General features: G+C 40.3%; 1 protein-coding gene across 4 annotated transcripts in view; it reads right to left on the bottom strand.

Annotated features, from left to right (window-relative positions):
- Hdac9 (histone deacetylase 9) overlaps nt 1-17,954 on the bottom strand; it is a 463,183-nt gene that overhangs the window by 336,193 nt on the left and 109,036 nt on the right. For 2 of the 4 annotated variants that reach the window (XM_041657935.1, XM_041657936.1), the window contains exon 7: nt 1,555-1,686. The exons of the other annotated variants lie outside the window; for them this stretch is intronic. In XM_041657935.1, coding sequence (XP_041513869.1) covers nt 1,555-1,686 — 132 coding nt within the window. The remainder of the gene's footprint in view (nt 1-1,554; nt 1,687-17,954) is intronic. 4 annotated transcript variants of the gene reach the window in all.

Genomic DNA, 17,954 nt, shown 5'->3' with positions numbered 1-17,954 from the left:
AAAAAAAGGTAGAGAAGAGAGTAGCAGAATGCCAATGTAAGAGCTACAGCACTGTGGCAGCCTCCAGCTGGGCACTAAGAACATTACTATTGCCACGTCCAAATTAGACGGAAGTCCACTGAGAAATGGAAAGGCACCAGGGCAGACACCAGTGTGCTGAAGGTCAGGTCTTCCACATACAGTTAGATTCAGTGCAAAATACTCATTTAGAATAAGAAGTAACAAACAAAAAGTTCATAGAGGCTCTGCTGGGACTAGCTCACAGGCTGGAAGTGTACGAAAGCAGCAACCACACAAGGCAGGGACACTTCACCTCTTTCATGGGATGAAAACAAATGCTTCCTAATTTTTATCCCATAAAATTAAGGGAAAAAAATCTATTCATTAAAACTTAGAATTTAATTACTATAAATTTGTGATTATATAAATATTAAAAATAAGTTACTGTTCATTTCTTCCAAATTTCTCATCTCCCCTAAGGAAAAAGTTTTAAAAATATAACCACTAAGACTGTTTTTACATAACAGTACCTATCTACTGTGAATAGAGAGAAGACAGAGGTGTGTTTTACAAACTGAAATAAAATACGTCACAGTTTTTAAAAACACACGAAGGGTGAGGTCTGATCTGAGAACGCCAACACCATCTGCCTGCACTGCTATAGTCACAGGCTTCTCAGGAAGGAGGACAAAGTTCCACCCAGACCTCTTTCCCTCTCTTTCCCTGCACTTTGCCCAGGCACACAGCACTGCTCTGAGTCCCCAGGAAACATCAGTTGGTCTTATCCTGTGTAGCCCTTCAGGGTTCCGTGTCTTAGGAAGCAGCAGCCAACATCACTGTGGTTGGCCTTTTGGGTTCTTGTAGTCTTAGGGACTTCTCTAATTTCAAAACAGGTACAACAAGGCGAGGGGGTTTGTAAGACATCAGGTTGAATTTCCTAACGTGTTCACCCCACTTCTAACCAGGCAGTTAAAAAAATATGAACTCTTGCATTTGAGACCAGTGAAAATGACAGTCTTTTCCCCTCCATAAAAGGCAGCATTTCCCCCTCCTGCCATGAGTCCCAAGTCACCAGTAAACACATAAAGTCATTTATGAGTTCTGTAAATTTGTTGAAAAGTCAAGGTTTTGGTGTTCCACATAGTTTAATTTTCCCAGATGTATTTCCTACCTTCATGTCTGAGTAGGGGAGGGACAAGCTCCTCTTGAACCTCCCTCTGCACATTTCTGGTCGGATTTCATTAAAAGCTGTTGTCTACTGGTAGGCGTCTGCCCAGTGGATTTCCCCTTTCTAAAAAGCACAGGGCAAGCGCTGGTGTGCATAGCTGAGCTTTGACTGACACGACAGTGGTTTCTCTCCCTTTAATTTCCTGCACTATGCCACTGGTGAACGCATAGCAAGGTTGACTGAACTGCTGGTGAGCTTTCAAAGAAACTGCCTTTCAAGACAAACTTTTCACAATAAGTTTTATTAATGAACAGGCATATTTATCCTAAACTTAGAAAAGTGCTATGCCCCGCAAGTGTTAGTGTGACTGCCCGGCTCTCAATTACCTGTCACCTCAAACACTCTCTTCTTGAATGAAGTGACAACATTTCCATCCTTCCGCCTGAGTAAGGGGCTGCTTCTCCTCTCTGCCACTTTCTGTTTTAACCTGGACCGCACCTTCAAGTTGGGCTCTGAGGCTGGGAATTGAGACAAAGAAAATAGATAAAAATTAAAAAATAGAGAGCCAGTTGCTCCTGTGTCTAAACTTAAAAAAAAATAAGAAAGACTATCTTCTCATGGTCCATTCTTCTCAAATTAAAAAATCCAACCACATAAATAAGGTGTTGACTCTGAATTCATCAAACAGACAAATATAACAATCATTTTATAAAGTAAGTTTCACACTTCTCAACGTGAACGTGAAATGGAAGCAGAAATTACTCTTCTACTCAACTTGTATCTAGCACAACCATAACTGTTAATGGGAGGTTTAATCACTAATTACGGGTAGGTCTGAATAAGATTTATTAGATGTCTCTGGCTGGCCTCCGCTTTCTCTCAAGCCTGAAATTCAATGACCACTAACACAGTAACTTAATGTGAGGTTGGAGACTCTGACCTGACCCTGGCAACAAGAAGACACCTCCACGGAGCATAATTTATGCCTGATTCTGACTCCTGAGGTATTTCCTTGTCAGTAGCTTCTAACCTAAAACTCTGGGAAAACACACTGGACACAATAACACAAGATGAACTAGTGACCTAGAGTCCCTGCCAGTAACCCTTTCCCTGCCCCCAGTACTCAGGCAGGAAAAAGGAAGCGGGCCAAAGTGGAATTGAAAGTTTGGAGTTAGGGTATATGTTCGAAAACACAAGCTCACATTACCCATATGCACATTGGTATGTCTTTGGCTACCTTATTACAAATAACGAATCTATATGGTTATCATTTATTATACTTTTAAATAATTATGTTGGAAGAATGGAACCATTGGGCCCATTTTTGTGCAGTCGAAGTACATTATCTGTGATGATGGGGTGGTGATATAACCACAAGGCTGTTTCTGATGATAACTGACATCTTATGTTAGCTTCTATATTGCAATATGACCCTAAGTGCTTTATCAATACTAACTTACTCATACATACTTAAAACATGCGTACGGCATATACTTTATCTATAACGTTGTAGTGCTGATGAGAAAGTTAAACTACAGAGGTTGGGTGACTTGCCCGGCCTTGTAGGGGTGATGGGATGAAGCCAGGCCTGTGTCCAAGCACCCTGCCCTATGCTAACCTTGCTAGGCACTCCTCTTTCCTTACACTGGAACATCATAAAAATTAGAAGATGGCTTCCGTAAAGTGCTAGTGATCACCCACAGGAGACAACATGTTCCAGAACTTTCTGATCACTGAAAACCTCTCCTCTAAATTCAGAGCACTCCCACACCCCTGTGAGACATGAAGGGTCCACACTTCCCTGTTCTCTTGTTCTCTTCCCTGTAGCTGCTAACTTAAACTGGGATGACTGCATTTCTCAGTTATAAGAATAAAGCAAGCTCTTTCATTTTGTGTTGTGGTATTTATATTGTGCTTGGCAATATTGACATTATAGAAATGAGGGACTGAGAGTCCTCAATATTACTGTACCGGCACCCTTTCTGTTTTGCTTAGGACATACTCAGAAAAACAATGAGATTTCATTATTCACAATTTTTGGTGAAACCTAATGGATTAAACACTGGCTGTCAAGAGGGAACAAAAGCGCTGGCTTGTCACGTCTTGAGGCTGTAGAGGGGGACAGTGGTCTCAGCATGGATGATCCTGCCCTCCCTTCTTCCCCGACTGTCACTGATCCATAACTTTAGAGCTAAGAATCAACCATCCCCTCTCCTTCAGCCCTGTGAATGAATGTCTTCTTGCTCTTGCCATTTTCTGGGTATCTCCACAACCCTTTACCCTGATCCCTTCCTTGTAAACAGCATTGCCAATCAACAATACTGCTGATGACAATAAGTTCCATCAGGGGTTCTCCCTTTTATTCATCACTTCCTTGGCATCATCAACTCAACTCTGATCAAGAGACTCCTTTACAAGTTGCAATCAATAGAGATTTGAATGAAATAATATCTCATATAAGATAAGACATTGATTCTAAACCAGAGAAGATACGCCTGGCAATGGTTGAGACATCGTTGGTCATCAGCATGGAAGATGATACCAGCACTAGTGTCAGAAGGTATGGGTATGTCCAGTATCTCACAATGGCCAGGGTTCTCTTCATGATGAGGAACCATCTCGGCCCAACGGTCAGTAGTGTAAGAAGCTCCAAGCAGGGGCCATTAGTAAGTGGTGGCTGTCAGTAACCGCACCACTATGGGGTGAGTAAAGGCAATGGTAAGGACTGTGGAAGACAATCAGAGAGGGTGTGGAAAAGTTGGGCAAGAAAGGAGAAATGTTCAGAGAGTCCAGTTTTATCCCATGCTTTTTCAGTCACAGTCCAGCTGGTCTTGGTGAGCTCTCAATAGATCAGCTCCACTGTCTCAGTGGGTGGGTGCATCCCTCGTGGTCCCGACTTCTTTGCTCATGTTCTCCCTCCGTAATGTGATGGCTTTGTGGGAGCCTAGCCAGTTTGGATGTTCACCTTCCTAGATATGGACGGAGGTGGGAGGTCCTAGGTCTTACCACAGGGCAGAAAACCCTGACTGCTCTTTGGACTGGAGAGGGAGGGGGAAAGGAGTGGGGGGAGGGGGAGAAGGGTGGGAGGAGGGGGCGTAGGGTGGGAGGAGGGGGAGGGAAATGGGAGGCTGGGAGGAGGTGGAAACTTGTTTTTTTCTCCTTTTCTCAATAAAAAAAGAAAAAAAAAAAGAAAGGAGAAATGGCCAAAAGTTGACGAGTGTTACAGGGAGCCCTTGAAAATTTATTTTTGAAAATTCTTCCTTAAATATCCTAATGCTATCAATATTTCTATCTAAGTTTTTTTTTATTATTGACAGGTTATAACTGCACTTACAGAGAAGAGTATGATGATTTTGGACCTTTACATGTTACATATTCATCAATTCAGAAAGATTCAGTCATCCCTCATCTCAAGCACTTGGTTTCGTTGGGATGAGAATGTTCCAAATCCTCTCTGCTAGCATTTCTGAACTATACAATACAACACTATTAATTATAGTCACTCTTTATGTAGGAACACCCACAGATGTCCCCCCTACCGTGCTGTGCTTTTGGATCTGTGGCCTCCTCCTCCTCTGTCCTCCTGAGCCTCTGGTTTCAGGATTCCACTGTCTGTTCTGCTAGGCCAGATCCCTCAGATTTCACACAAGGGTAATTGTACAAATACCACTGATATTTATAAAGAAAGCAAGCCTAGCCAACTTCTTCTTTTGGTTGGAGAAGATGTATAGAAGGACACAATTATCAAGTTTCAGAAGGAGATTTGACACCTTTGTAAATATAGAAAATACCTGAGTTTCCAAAAACTAGAAATCATGGATACACTAGAAACTGCAACATAAACTTATTTTTGAAAAAACTGTAACACAATCTTCATGAGGGAAGGTCTATTCTGTGGTCCTAGCAAAAGCTTCTGTCTGGCTCTCAGTACTTTAAGTCACCAGGGAGAGTATCTCAGGGTTAAGCATGCGCATTTAGTGGCAGGCAGCTCCAGGCAAGTCTCCAGAGAAGTCTCCACACTCTGTCCAAAACTGGTAGAACAGGTAGACCAGAGGATTGATGACCTGCTACTTTCCCCTTAGAGGTACTTTCACTTTCAACGCTCTGAGCTCCCTAAAGGCTAAGGATTTCCATGCTACTCACTTGCTAATCCTCCAAGGTCAGAGGAGATGACTAATTTTGGAGATCTACTTCCCTATGGATGTAGCTGATGGCTACACAGCATGGCAAGCTGCACTAATCACCTTTCAACTTTGCTTCACAGCTGTCCTCTACATCTCAGTGAACAAACTGAAGACATTAGCGTGAATATTGGCTAAGAGGAAACTTTGCACCACAAGCGATGTTCAAGGTCCTGGGTGGGAAACAAAGGAGCTCTGCAGAATGGACCTACAGTACAGTCTTTTTTTCATCTCCTTTCAGAGAAGAGTCAGCACACACAACTGAACAGAGTTTCATGACTTAAAGGTGTTTTAAATCCTCATTCTTCTACTCAGTGGTGCAGAATATACTCAGGGAGGCTGCGTATAAGAATCAAAATCAGGAATTTAGTAGTAAAGTTCAGTCCTAGAAGCCATAAGTTAACAGCTAGGAATCCCGGCACAGCTGCCAGGCTGAGGTTTGGCAACACTAGGAAACAGGTGTGTGTGACAGGGTGTTTAAGGATGACTTAGAGAAAACCATGATTTGCAAGGGTACATAGGCACACAACTCCCAGGGAATCTGTGGACGTGTACAGGCCTCTGACACAAGCAGACCAGACACAAACTCTAGGGCTAACGTTCATGTGCTAACTGTAATCACGGAAGAGTAGATGAACTCAGTCAATTATCTGGTCATCTATGAAAGCCCAGTAACAACACTGTTCATCACAGTGGGTCTTTCTGAATGCCTCATGTGGCCCTTATAAGAGTAAGGAAATTATCCTGATATAAAATACAACCAAGAAGATAAAAATACAGGAAGAGGGATACATGCCTACAACCGGCTGACTCTGGAGCTTAACGCAACTCTATCTAATAAAATGTGGTCAGGATGTAAAATACATAAATAAGTTAAATAAAAAACAATAAAAACAACAATCAAATTCTAGACTTTCACTATTATTTAAAGTAAATTTATTAGTAATGGAATTTTTCTTTCCCTGTTTTGTAAACTATAAATTCTACTTAAATATAACACTACCCATTGAGAATTATTACCTACTATGTGCATTTTAGCTCAGCTCAATTTTAGGAAACTAAGAGATTATTTTATTTTATATGTACAGGTGTTTTGCCTGCATGTTTATCTGTGCACCACCGTGAATGATTGGCCCACAGAGGTCAGAAGAAGGAACCAGGCCCTTGGAACTGGAGTTTCAGATGATGTGAATCACCATGAGGATGCTGGGACTTGCGTCTAAGTTTTCTGGAGGAAAAGACAGAATTCACATCTGGAGCGCCATCTATCAATTAACGTTTAGTCCTAGCTTATGAATGCTCTTCACACTAACAATTTTGGCATAAATATTCAATATTGCATGCATCATAGGATGCAGAATATTTCCATTAGGAGTGATAATAAGAAAAAAGGTGTGATTGAGTTAAAAACATTACTTTTGTAAATATCTTAAACAAACACCTTCAATATATTAATTAGGATGCTTGTTAACCAAGAATAAGCACTAAATTACTAGATATCTCTTATGCTAGTGAGTCTTTGTTTAGGAAATTCAAGGAGTTAGTGCACCTGCCAGGAATGTCAGCTTTCTGATCACCGGCCAAAGGCAGTGTCCAGTGCCAACTTTGGATCCTTTCATTGACATGATGCATTCTTCCAGATACACTGGGCATCTGTCAGCTTAGGGACATCACTTCACCTGCTTCTGGACTTTTCTTGATGGTCCCTACCTATAGACCGTGTTAGGAACTTATGCTTCCAGCACTCTGTCACTAAAGGGGATAATCTATCCCGCACCCCACGTGTGTCCTGTGTGGACATCGTGTTTCCTGGGGTAGTTTCTGCCCAGGTCGCTCTTCGCTCCTATGCTCCTGTGTGTTGTACATGTCTTATCAGTATACACACCATCGTGAACGACACTGAAGAGGACCAGCATGTCCCCTAACCTAGTGAATCAGGAGACATTTCACCAGCAGGCATGGTGGTACGTTCTTGTAATCACACTGCTGGGGAGAGACAGGAAGGAGGACAAAGAGCCTGAGAGCCACCCAAGGCTACATAGAAAGACCTGACTGGGAAAATTATGCAAGTTACCTTAGTTAAAAGTACTGCCAGGTGGTGGTGGTGCACACCTTTAATCCCAACACTCGGGAGGCAGAAGCAGGTGGATCTCTAGGAGTTTAAGGCCTGCCTGCTCTACAGAGTGAGGGCCAGGAGAGCCAAGGCTACACAGAGAAACCCTGTCTTGAAACCTTCCCCCAAAATGGAGTTTCATAATTAGACAAGCATTATGATCTTTGAAAACGGTATTCAGGGTTATGCAGTAAGAACCGCCACTTGTAACTCTCTGGCTTGGATAATATAAATCTTTAATGTTATGAGTCAGAGTTTATTTCCAATGATAACCATTTAAGATATGAAATTCATATGAAAATTTCTTTAAAAATCATTTGGGGGAAGTCTGACTTCCGATAACTAGCCATGCTTGTGATCAGAGGCGAGTGTCGTTTCCTACAGAATTCCGCTCAGAGAAAGCCTATAGCACATGTCTTTCCCCTCTTACTGCAAATATACTAACAATGTCTGCTTCGCAACAGAGAGTATTCTGCTTCAAACTGTTGGTAAGCCCTACTCACTAACACAACTCATGGTGAATCTTCTGAAGTATTCATTTCATAATATTTATTACTTTCCTCTGGGTATGCAAATCATATGTGTTCTGGATGTTTCAGAAGGACCGATTAACACACTCTAATAACATGACTTTTGTGTCTGGATGTAAAAAGTTATGAAAATGAGAATCAAATTATGTCAGTGATTCTGTTCATATAATAATATATTGTGTGTCCTGTCGCAAGAACTTATATATTTTTGAATACATTCCCATTTACTTTGCTTTTCACTTAAAAATCTGACATAGGTAGATATTTGTGTACTTGTCTACAACTCAAATTACTCCTAATGACTGACGAGATGCAATTGGTGCAGTGATATTTGTTGTAGTGTATTACTTAAGGGACAACAGTAAGGAGGATGTCTACACATTCAGTAGAGAGGCAGTTGAAGGAATCTGAGGAAATGAAGCGTTCAGATACTTGCCCGAATGCTGTACTACACAGTAAAGGGGGAATTAAAGGGAAAGATGAATTTAATTTTGCTAGAAGATTCTCCAGCTCAAAGTGAGCCTGCCGCTCTCACTCAGTTTCCCTCCCCAACTATGAAAGAGAGCCAGTGCCTGTCAGATGATACAGCTTGAGAAACAGTCAGACTGACCACGCTGTCTTTGAGCGTGGGGTCTACATCAGAAACTGCAGGCAGCCTTCAGAAGCTTTGCAGGCAAAGGTGGCCGCTGGAGACTCCACACAGGTGGACAGTCCTGTTGACGTGATGTTAGCCCAAGAAGACTCCTTCCAGTCTGTGACATCTAGAACTGGTAGATAATCAATGTGTTCTCTTACCACATAGGTTTGTGGTAATCTGGTACAGAAGCCATTAGGAACCAGTCGTGCTGAGTGGGTATTCCAGGGCAGACTCTCTTTCAGGAGTCTGGTGACAGTGGAATATGGTTCCGGGTGGATCTGGGTCTACTCTGCTATGCACTTATTGTCTTATTTTTACATAACAAACCAGGATAGTAGGAGAATCATTAATGACATACCCAACGCTTAGCAAAAGGGCAACAATTTACTTAAAATTATTACTTATTTTATAATATTTAATTTTCTACAAAGAGCAACTGTTTTATTAGTATATTTGCTTATCCACAAAATAATACAAAAAGAAAAAAAGTATTTTTTCTTTTAAATCATCCTGTGAATCATTCTTAATTTATACAGTATAAATTAAGAATAATTTAACTTTAAAATACTAATAACACCTTTTAAATAATTAAATAAGCAAAACAAGCAAACAATTTCCAAAACTTCAGTGCAATATTTTATGTTTTCCTCTTAGAGATTCCATCTGAAATATTAAATTATGAAGCCACATACTCTTATCATGATTTCTAGTTCCTTTTTTCTTCAGTTTTTCGGGACAGGGTTTCTCTGTGCAACAGTCCTGGTTGTCCTGAAACTAGCTCTGTAGACCACGCTGGCCTCCAAATCACTGAGATCCACCTGCCTCTGCCTGCAAGTGCTGGGATCAAAGGTGTGTGCCACTACCACCGGCATTTTTTAAAAATAATTTGCTTTGTTTTGTTTGGAGACAGGGTGTCTACATAGCCCTGGCTGTTTTGGAACTCACTGTGTAGACCAGGCTGGTCTTGATCCCACAGAGACCTGGCTGCCTCTGCCCTCGGATTGTTGGGACTAACAGTGTGCACCCCACACCCAGCTTTCAAGATGCCTATTTTTATTTTTATTTATTTTTTTTTAATATTTATTTATTTACTTGTTATGTATACAGTGTTCTGTCTGCCTGTATACCTGCAGGCCAGAAGAGGGCACCAGACCTCATTACAGATGGTTGTGAGCCACCATGTGGTTGCCGGGAATTGAACTCAGGACCTTTGGAAGAGCAGGCAATGCTCTTAACCGCTGAGCCATCTCTCCAGCCCCAAGATGCCTATTTTTAATCTCCCTTTCTGTTTCAATGTAAATAAAAAAGGAGGGAGAGTCGGCTGAAATCTCTAATTAGTCTTAAAATATAGTTAATTAAAATTGTTTTTGCTCTTATATAAGATCTTTATGGTATATGACATAATTCCAGTTTCTTACAATTTAATCAGCTAAATATAAAATACAACATTCCATCTGGTAAATCAATTTAACAGGTATAATCGTGCCCCCATATAGCTCAATAAGACACCGAGGAAAAACATTGAACTGATAGCTCTTGTTTAAGAAGAGAGCCATTCAGAATCTCCGGCACTTTGCCTTTCTAAGGTGAAAACCAACAACGGGCAGGCGGCATGCTTCTCCACAGGATTTCCCACGAGAAACCCAACAGCAAAGTGGAAGTCTGTGCTATCACGTGCCAAGCACCCCATAATACTAATGTGGCTTTAACCGGAAAACATTATTTGGCAGCTAAACGTTTTAATTAGAGATGTGGTTTGAACAGATTTTTGCCAAGTTTATATACTGCAGGGGCTCAAAGAACGACATTGTTTTTCTAACGGTTCTTCTATTTCAGGTGGTTTAAATGCTGTGCTTTTCTTAGGGGTAGAAAAAAACCTGAATGCCACTGAGATTTCTATTTGGCTGGCTTTAATTAGTTTCGCCGTTTCTTCATGAGTAGTTAATATCAGACAACAAGAGTCATGTACCCCTCTCATCAAATGTTTATTGAGCATTTATTCTGTGCAAAGTTTATCCTGGGATTTTAGAAGGAAAAATGAAGGTTGAGGAGGGCGATCAGTTCTTAATGGAAAAAAAAATGAGGTGAAGAAAATCTATCACCTGGACAAGAGGAGAGGGAGGAGGTGGGGGCAGTGCAAGCCCAGTGATCAGCGTGTGTGGCTTTGGGAGTAGCAGGGAAAGAATAAAATCATGAGGATTTAATGCCAAATGTCTGCAGAGCACCTCAGAAGGATCAACCTAGGTCCACAACAGGCATATGGTTTAAAAATGTCACAATAGCTTAGTAACAAATACTGGCTAAGAAGCATGAGACCCTGAGTTCAACCACAACACATAAAATAATTGGAAAAAAAAACTCAGTGGTATCTAAAGTTGTGTATACAGATCTCAGATTATGATCTAAGGGGAAAGAAGTTGAGAGCATCTTGATCAGTCTTCATTTTTAGGTATAAACTCTAGGCTAACCACCATCAGAAGCACAAACTGGTAGGAAAAGGACAGAACTAGAAACAGATGGGGAGCAAGGCTCAGGGAACACCCCGGAACACATGCGTGTAGAGGCTTTGTAAGAGCCAGAGACTGGGGCCTACTGCTGTCAATCAGGGTCTGACGGACACTTCTGAACCCGCAGCAGTGTGGCAACCTGCTGAATATCTGCACAAGATAGAGCCAGCCAACATTCCATAAAGAATGAGGGAGGGGCAGATGAGGCCCCACTGCAGCCACAGAGAAACTGGCCGTTGATGCTATGAGAGGAGGGTGAGTTATCTGCCTCTTGTTGTTGCTATTGGTTAGTATGGCTTCTGGGAAGGGGATGGACAGACACTTGTGAGCATGGGGAGCACTCACTGGACTCGACTGGTCTAAGGAGTGAAAAGTGACATGAAGTTAGGAGGAGATATGTTGGGGGCTGGGAAGAGTTGCAGGAGAGACATGGCGTGGATATAGTCAAAATACACTGTCTACACTGTGAAATAAAGACTATCACATAAACTAAAGAACTGTCAGAACGTGGCGTTGAATTGTAGGCAGCTCATGACTCATGGGCTTCCATTATGAGAGACACATTAGTGAAAACAAGAGAGGGCAAGTTAGAAGTATAGGCTGTAAGCCAGACAGAGATGGTCAGTGAAGTCACAGCCTAAGAGATAAAGAAAAAAGCCTGTGAATGCCAGAGGCAAATAAACACACAAACTAAAAGCTAATGATTTGGAGATGCTGGAAGCACTGGGAATCCTTTCAGACTACTGAGCTGGGAATACATTTGATAATATCATCAACTAGCAAAGGAATTTCTTGGAACTACACTGAATAAAACATCACTCTGAATGCACTCATGCAGGCAATGGAACAACAGTGTCTGAGTTTGATACCAAAAGCAAGAAGACAAAAGTTCCAGCCTTTATGAGAGGGTTTGGAAGAATTACTAAAGGAGAATGTCAACCAGATGGCCACGAAGATGCTCACAGAGATTAGGGGAACTGTCGGGAAGTATTATTTTCAGGTGCGCGACTTTTGTTTCTGCTGCATTTGTTTTACTCTGTGAAGCTGTGATTCTTTGCCTGTCTAAAACACCTGATGGTCTATTAAAGAGCTGAATGGCCAATAGAGAGGAGAAGCAAGGATAGGTAGGGCTGGCAGGCAGAGAGGAGAAACGGAGAAATCTGGTGGAGAAAAAGAAAGAAGAGAAAGAGAACAAGGAGTCATCAGGCTCATAACTACCCACTAGAAGGAAAAATACTGGTCAGCCTTTCGCTCAGTGCAGACTATTTGAGAACTATGTAAAGTCTATCCAGACATCTGGAGTGAGCAGGCAATAATTTCTCCCTCTACTTCTGATGTAATCAATTCTATCACAAAAGTGGCTGATTCTGGGTTGCCCATCAGCCAAGATGTTCAAGTGAGATAGCCCTGGGAATTTCCCAGAAAGCTAAGAGAAATAATGTTTGCTTTTGTGTCCTTAAGGTGTGAAGAGGTAAGGCTAGGGACCTTGGGTCTCCTTGTCACTATTTAGATGATATTGCTATGCAGGAATCCCAGTAGAAATCAGAACAGACCTCACATATGTCTGATTCACTTGAGTACAACGGATTCGTAACACCGTGTGTGCATCTGAACACAACCAAGATTCAATAAAATGGCTCGACTCCCATTTGAGTCAAACGACCTTTTGTTTGGTTTTTGCTCTTTAAACATTAGAGAGTCCTGAGAAAGTCTGTTCAGAGATTATTTATGGTGTGACCTAAGGTGCAGGTGCCCAACTTAATGGACACTGTTTACCATGATGCTTCAGGAGCTCTGGTCTGAATGACAGTTATATCAGAGCTAAGCTTGCCTTGGCCAAAACCTGTGCTGTATTAAAGGAGAGTTACTGGTGACAAGTGACTATTTAAATTAACTTAAAGTAGAAAAATAAATTCAGTTCTAAATAATCCTAGCTCCATTTCCAGTGTCCAGCGCCAAGTGACTACACATAGCTGGTAGCTACTGAGTTGGGTGATAATACGTTAGGAACTCTTCTGTGACCACTGATAATTTTGTTGGGCAGAATGGATCTGTACTTTTCTTAAGGCACCATATGATGCATCTCTAACTTTCCAATAAACTCTCCATGACTATTAGTTGTATGTGAGAAACTTTTACATATGCACAATAAAACCAAAATATTAAGAATAAAGTGATGTAAATAATATATGGCAAAATGCAAGCATTGTGAATCTTCCTTGGCTATGTTTTCAAGTGGTTTAGACTGCTGCTTTCACCTGAGAATTCTGGTACTCAGGAAAGATGACGTAATTTCTCGGTAAGGAGAATGGTTCATGCCACTAAACTCTTCACAAGCCTATCAGGATTCTTTTGCACACATCTCGTCATGGAGGACTCAAGCTCCTGCAGGGCAAACCTGCTATACAACTCCCTCCTTCATCCTCAGGAGTGTGCCCAGCATAGAGGGCTTGTCAGGGAATGAAGACATAACACAGTCAAGGACACTTTAGAAACATCAAATTGGAAAGAAAAAGATAAAGGCAATAAAATATCTTAGGATTGATAGAGAACTACTAACTTTTACTGAAAGAAATGATAGTGGCCCAAGACTGCAGATACAGGGACTCAAGAGCACGGAGTTCTGGGAGAGAGAGTCCAAATTAACAACAATAACGGAGGACCAAACTAGTCTATAACAGGAGGAGCTGGGGGCGTTGCAGAGAGACAACGAGCCGTGATGAAGAATCCCATATGCCTTAGGAAGCTGCTGCTATGTTAAAACACTAAGAAGGAAGAAGCCACTTGTACACATAGGTAATAGCGTCATGCCAGATTCTCTGCCATAAGGGATACTTTCATTGCAAAGGAACCAGAGAGCTGGATAAAAATGTAAAGATAATAGCAACATACATATTTCTTCATTTGTTTCATTTCGTCTTCTGATAATACTCACTAGCTATGTCTAAAGTATGCACATATTTGTATGGAATATTTCATCAGGATTTCAAGTTCTATAACTGTGAATTTTACAAATTAGGATTTTTTAAACCATTCTCCTGACTTTACAACAGATGGCTAAACATTTTAAAAGCCTTAATTATTATTTTTTGCCAATTTCTCATTCCAATCTTATCTAATATGTTATGCCTGATTTTAATTGTGCATTTTATGGGGAATAAAAAATATTGCATTGACTTTGCAAGAGTGAATAATTAAATTGAATATGAGAAAGATTATGAGATAGCAGTTACCTATAAATTTTTCAGTTAATTAAAATTTCTTCTCAGAATCTTCATGAAAGAAAATAAATTTCCTTATATAATATCATTGGTCTATTTTTATTTACATGAAAAATCTGAAATTGAAAATCAATGTTCACAAGATTTAGTGACATGGTTAAGAAAAGAAATGACATTGAAATTCCTTTAAATTCTGTCCTGGTATTAATAACTCCGCTCACTGATATTGCACCGTTATTCTCAGTAACTGATACTGGCAACTTGTGTACTGAGATGGCCGTGTTCCAGGCACTGTGCACAGGACTTCCAAGAGGTACCTTCATCGCTGACAACAGCCAGACGTAACGAATGCCTGGAAGAACTGAGGCTGTAATGTGAAAGGTCAGACAGCACTGAGCTAAGCAGAGCTCTCAGCCACTCCCACCCGACACCAAACCATGATATTCCCACATCTTGTCTTTCTAGGCTGTACCAGCTACTCTCCCCTCATTTCCCCTTCAAACAAGTAAACTGACTTAGACGCTCAACGCTCTTACAAGGCCGATTAATTATCCCACAGTTCACAACTGGTGTTTATATTAAACTCTAATTACCCACCATACAAATTACCTATGCAATTAGTAAGATTAGCTTCTCATTTATTGAACTATGATTTTTTATTTATTGTAGTCACCAAGTCTAATATAATCATACTTAATCTTTGGGTCAAATAGTCTTAGTAACATTATTTTCTATTATGGTTTCTATGTTCTTAAAGTGAAAATGTATAGATTATAAATTTAATTCTTAATTTATCACAGGTAATCTTTCTACTCAAAACTGATTAAAATATTATAGACTCTTCTACCATAATAATTAATCAAACATTAAATGCAGTTGCCTTGTATTAATTAAAACTTATTTCCAAATTATCTGAGAATTCTGAATCCTGGATAGTCAAATATTGGTTCCATTTTTTCAACCTTATCAGAGTGTCATGAATCAGAAAAATAAGATAAATTCAGCCCTTCTAATTTCAAAGGTATTGCCCTCTGTTCTAACTCAATATGTGATCAAATTTCTTTTTCAGTGCAATGATGAAGATACTGTTTATTCCACCAAATACGGAAGAATAAATAACACATTAATGGGGGCATGGGATAAAAACATCTACATAGAGTCCAGTAAAGGAAGCATCTACATCATACACCTTCACCAGGAGTCCAGTAAAGGAAACATCTACATCATACACCTTCACCAGGAGTCCAGTACGGGAAGAGTGGGTTACAACTCAGGAACCTGGGAGACAGAGGCTATTTCAGACACAATGCTTAATGGAATCCCAAGATAACACAGAGGTTTGGGAGTGGCCAACACAGGAACCAGGAAAAAAACTGAATCATCTGACAAACACAGTTTCAGCAAATTGTTTGTTAAAAGAGGTCAGCTCCAGCCAAATGCACATACACATTCATACCGAGTCATAAATATAGAACTTTTTATTTTCCATTCAGTCATTTCTGCTCTTAACAAAATTACAGTAGAAACCAAAGAACGGGAAGAACACAGCCGAAGAGCCAGCACAAATACTCAGACTCAGAGGAGACTCATCTGGGAGTCTCTGGGTGATTAACAAATCACTACAAGTAATGTGTTCAAGGCTCTAACAGAAGAACAGGTGGTTCATTCACCCAGAAACATGGAAAACTCAAAGAAGGAATGAAAAAGGAATCTTTATGGCCCAACAGGTAAAGGTGCTTGAAGTTAAGCCTAAAGACTCGAGTTTGATTCCTGAAACCCACATGGGAGAAGGAGATAAGCTGCTCCTACAAGTTGTCCTCTGGTCTTCACAATGTAAACATGTGCATACATGCTTTCACATACATAGACATGCAGAGACACAAATAAATAAAACACACTACATTTTAAAAGGGAATCCTAAAACTAAAATCCCAGTAACAGAAAGTATGTCATTGATAAACTCATCAGTAGGTAAGAGGATGTAGAAGAGAATGATCTTCAAATATTTATACAATAGTTCTCCTTCCCCAAAAAAGAATTCAAAAAACTGAAACAGAAAATCTCAATTTGTGGGATGAAGGGAAGGTGCAATCAATGCCTAATCAATATATTTAGTAAGAGATAGGGAAAAGAAAAGATTAATTTATTAATAAACTGATAATAATTAGCAGTAGTAGTATGTGTGTGCACCCATGTACGTGTGCCTGTATGTATGTGTGTATGTGTGTGTATGTGTGTATATGTTTATATGTGTGTATGTGTGTAGTGATATTTTGTTTGTGTTTTAACAAATAAAACTTGCCTGAAGATTAGAGTGCAGAGCTAAGACACTAGAGGCCAGGCAGTGATGGCACACATCTCTAGTTCTAGGACTTGGCAGACAGAGGCAGACCCATTTCTGTTACTTCAAGGCTACCCTGGGCTACAAAAGATTGAATCTGTCTAAAAGAAAAACAGAACTCACACAAAGGTGATCCCAGCACTTGGGATCCCACACCTTTAATCCCAGCACTAGGGAGGTAAAGACAGGAGTGATATGGCAGAGAGAGGACTATAAGGCAGGAAGAGACAGGAGCTCAGTGCAGTCTGAGGCAACAGTCTGAGGGCAGGATAGCTCTTTTAGTCTGATGATAGGTAGAGGTAGAAACTCTAGTGTCTGGCTGCTCTGCCTTCTCTGATTCCTCAGTTTTCACCTTTGTGTGTGTGTGTGTGTGTGTGTGTGTGTGTGTGTGAAGGCATATTCATGCTATTGCACAACATGAAAATCATAGAACAACTTTCAGGAATTAGTTTCTCCATCTCCATGGGTTCTAAGCAAGCTCTTTCACCTGCTGAGCTATGTCACCAGCACCAGAAGAACCTGAAGTTACAGATGATGGAAATTATCCAAAGTTAATGATAGACACTGGATCTCAAATACAGGAATTCAGACAACATGATGCTGTATAAATATCCTCAATCACAAGTAGCCTTATCATGTCCAAAATGCAAAGATCTTAGGACAGATTTTTTTTAAAAAAAAAATTACAGGGAGTGACAAACAGAGAACATTTTACTCTGGGTCCAAAGGATAAGAATTGCATCATCTCCTGCCAGAAATCATGCAATCAAGGGAAGAATGATGGAGAGAAGTGGTTAAAGTCCAGAAATCTGAACTTGGCAAAACCACCTTTCAAGTTGAAGTAAAAATAAAGGCAAACAGAACTAAGGGAAATTTTACAAATAGACCTGTTTTGAAAAAAAGGTTAAAAGCAGTTATTTTTCAAGAAGAAAAGGACTAAGTTATAAGTTGAGATCAGTGTTAAAGAAGGGTAGAATAAAATGCTTTAATTTTACTTTTTATTATCATCATTATTATTATTAGCTAACCTAAGTCAGAGGAAAATTATTTGTGTTCATGTATTAAGATTAAAATGCTTTCCAATCTGACTTACACATTCAATACCATCACAGTCATAATCCCTTAATTTAATTAGAGAATATCAGCAAATACACTCTAATGTGCACATGAGAAGACAGAGGAGAAGATGTAGACAACATGATGCTGAGGAAGAACCGAAGACTGTACAGAGACAGCGACTGCGAGGGATGCGTCTG

The sequence above is a fragment of the Microtus oregoni genome, unplaced genomic scaffold (genome assembly GCF_018167655.1).
Source record: "Microtus oregoni isolate MIOR12 unplaced genomic scaffold, Mior012 000009F_ref0000495, whole genome shotgun sequence".
NCBI lineage: Eukaryota > Metazoa > Chordata > Mammalia > Rodentia > Cricetidae > Microtus > Microtus oregoni.
Note: the sequence above shows the minus strand (reverse complement) of the source record. Positions and strands in the feature narration are given on the sequence as shown.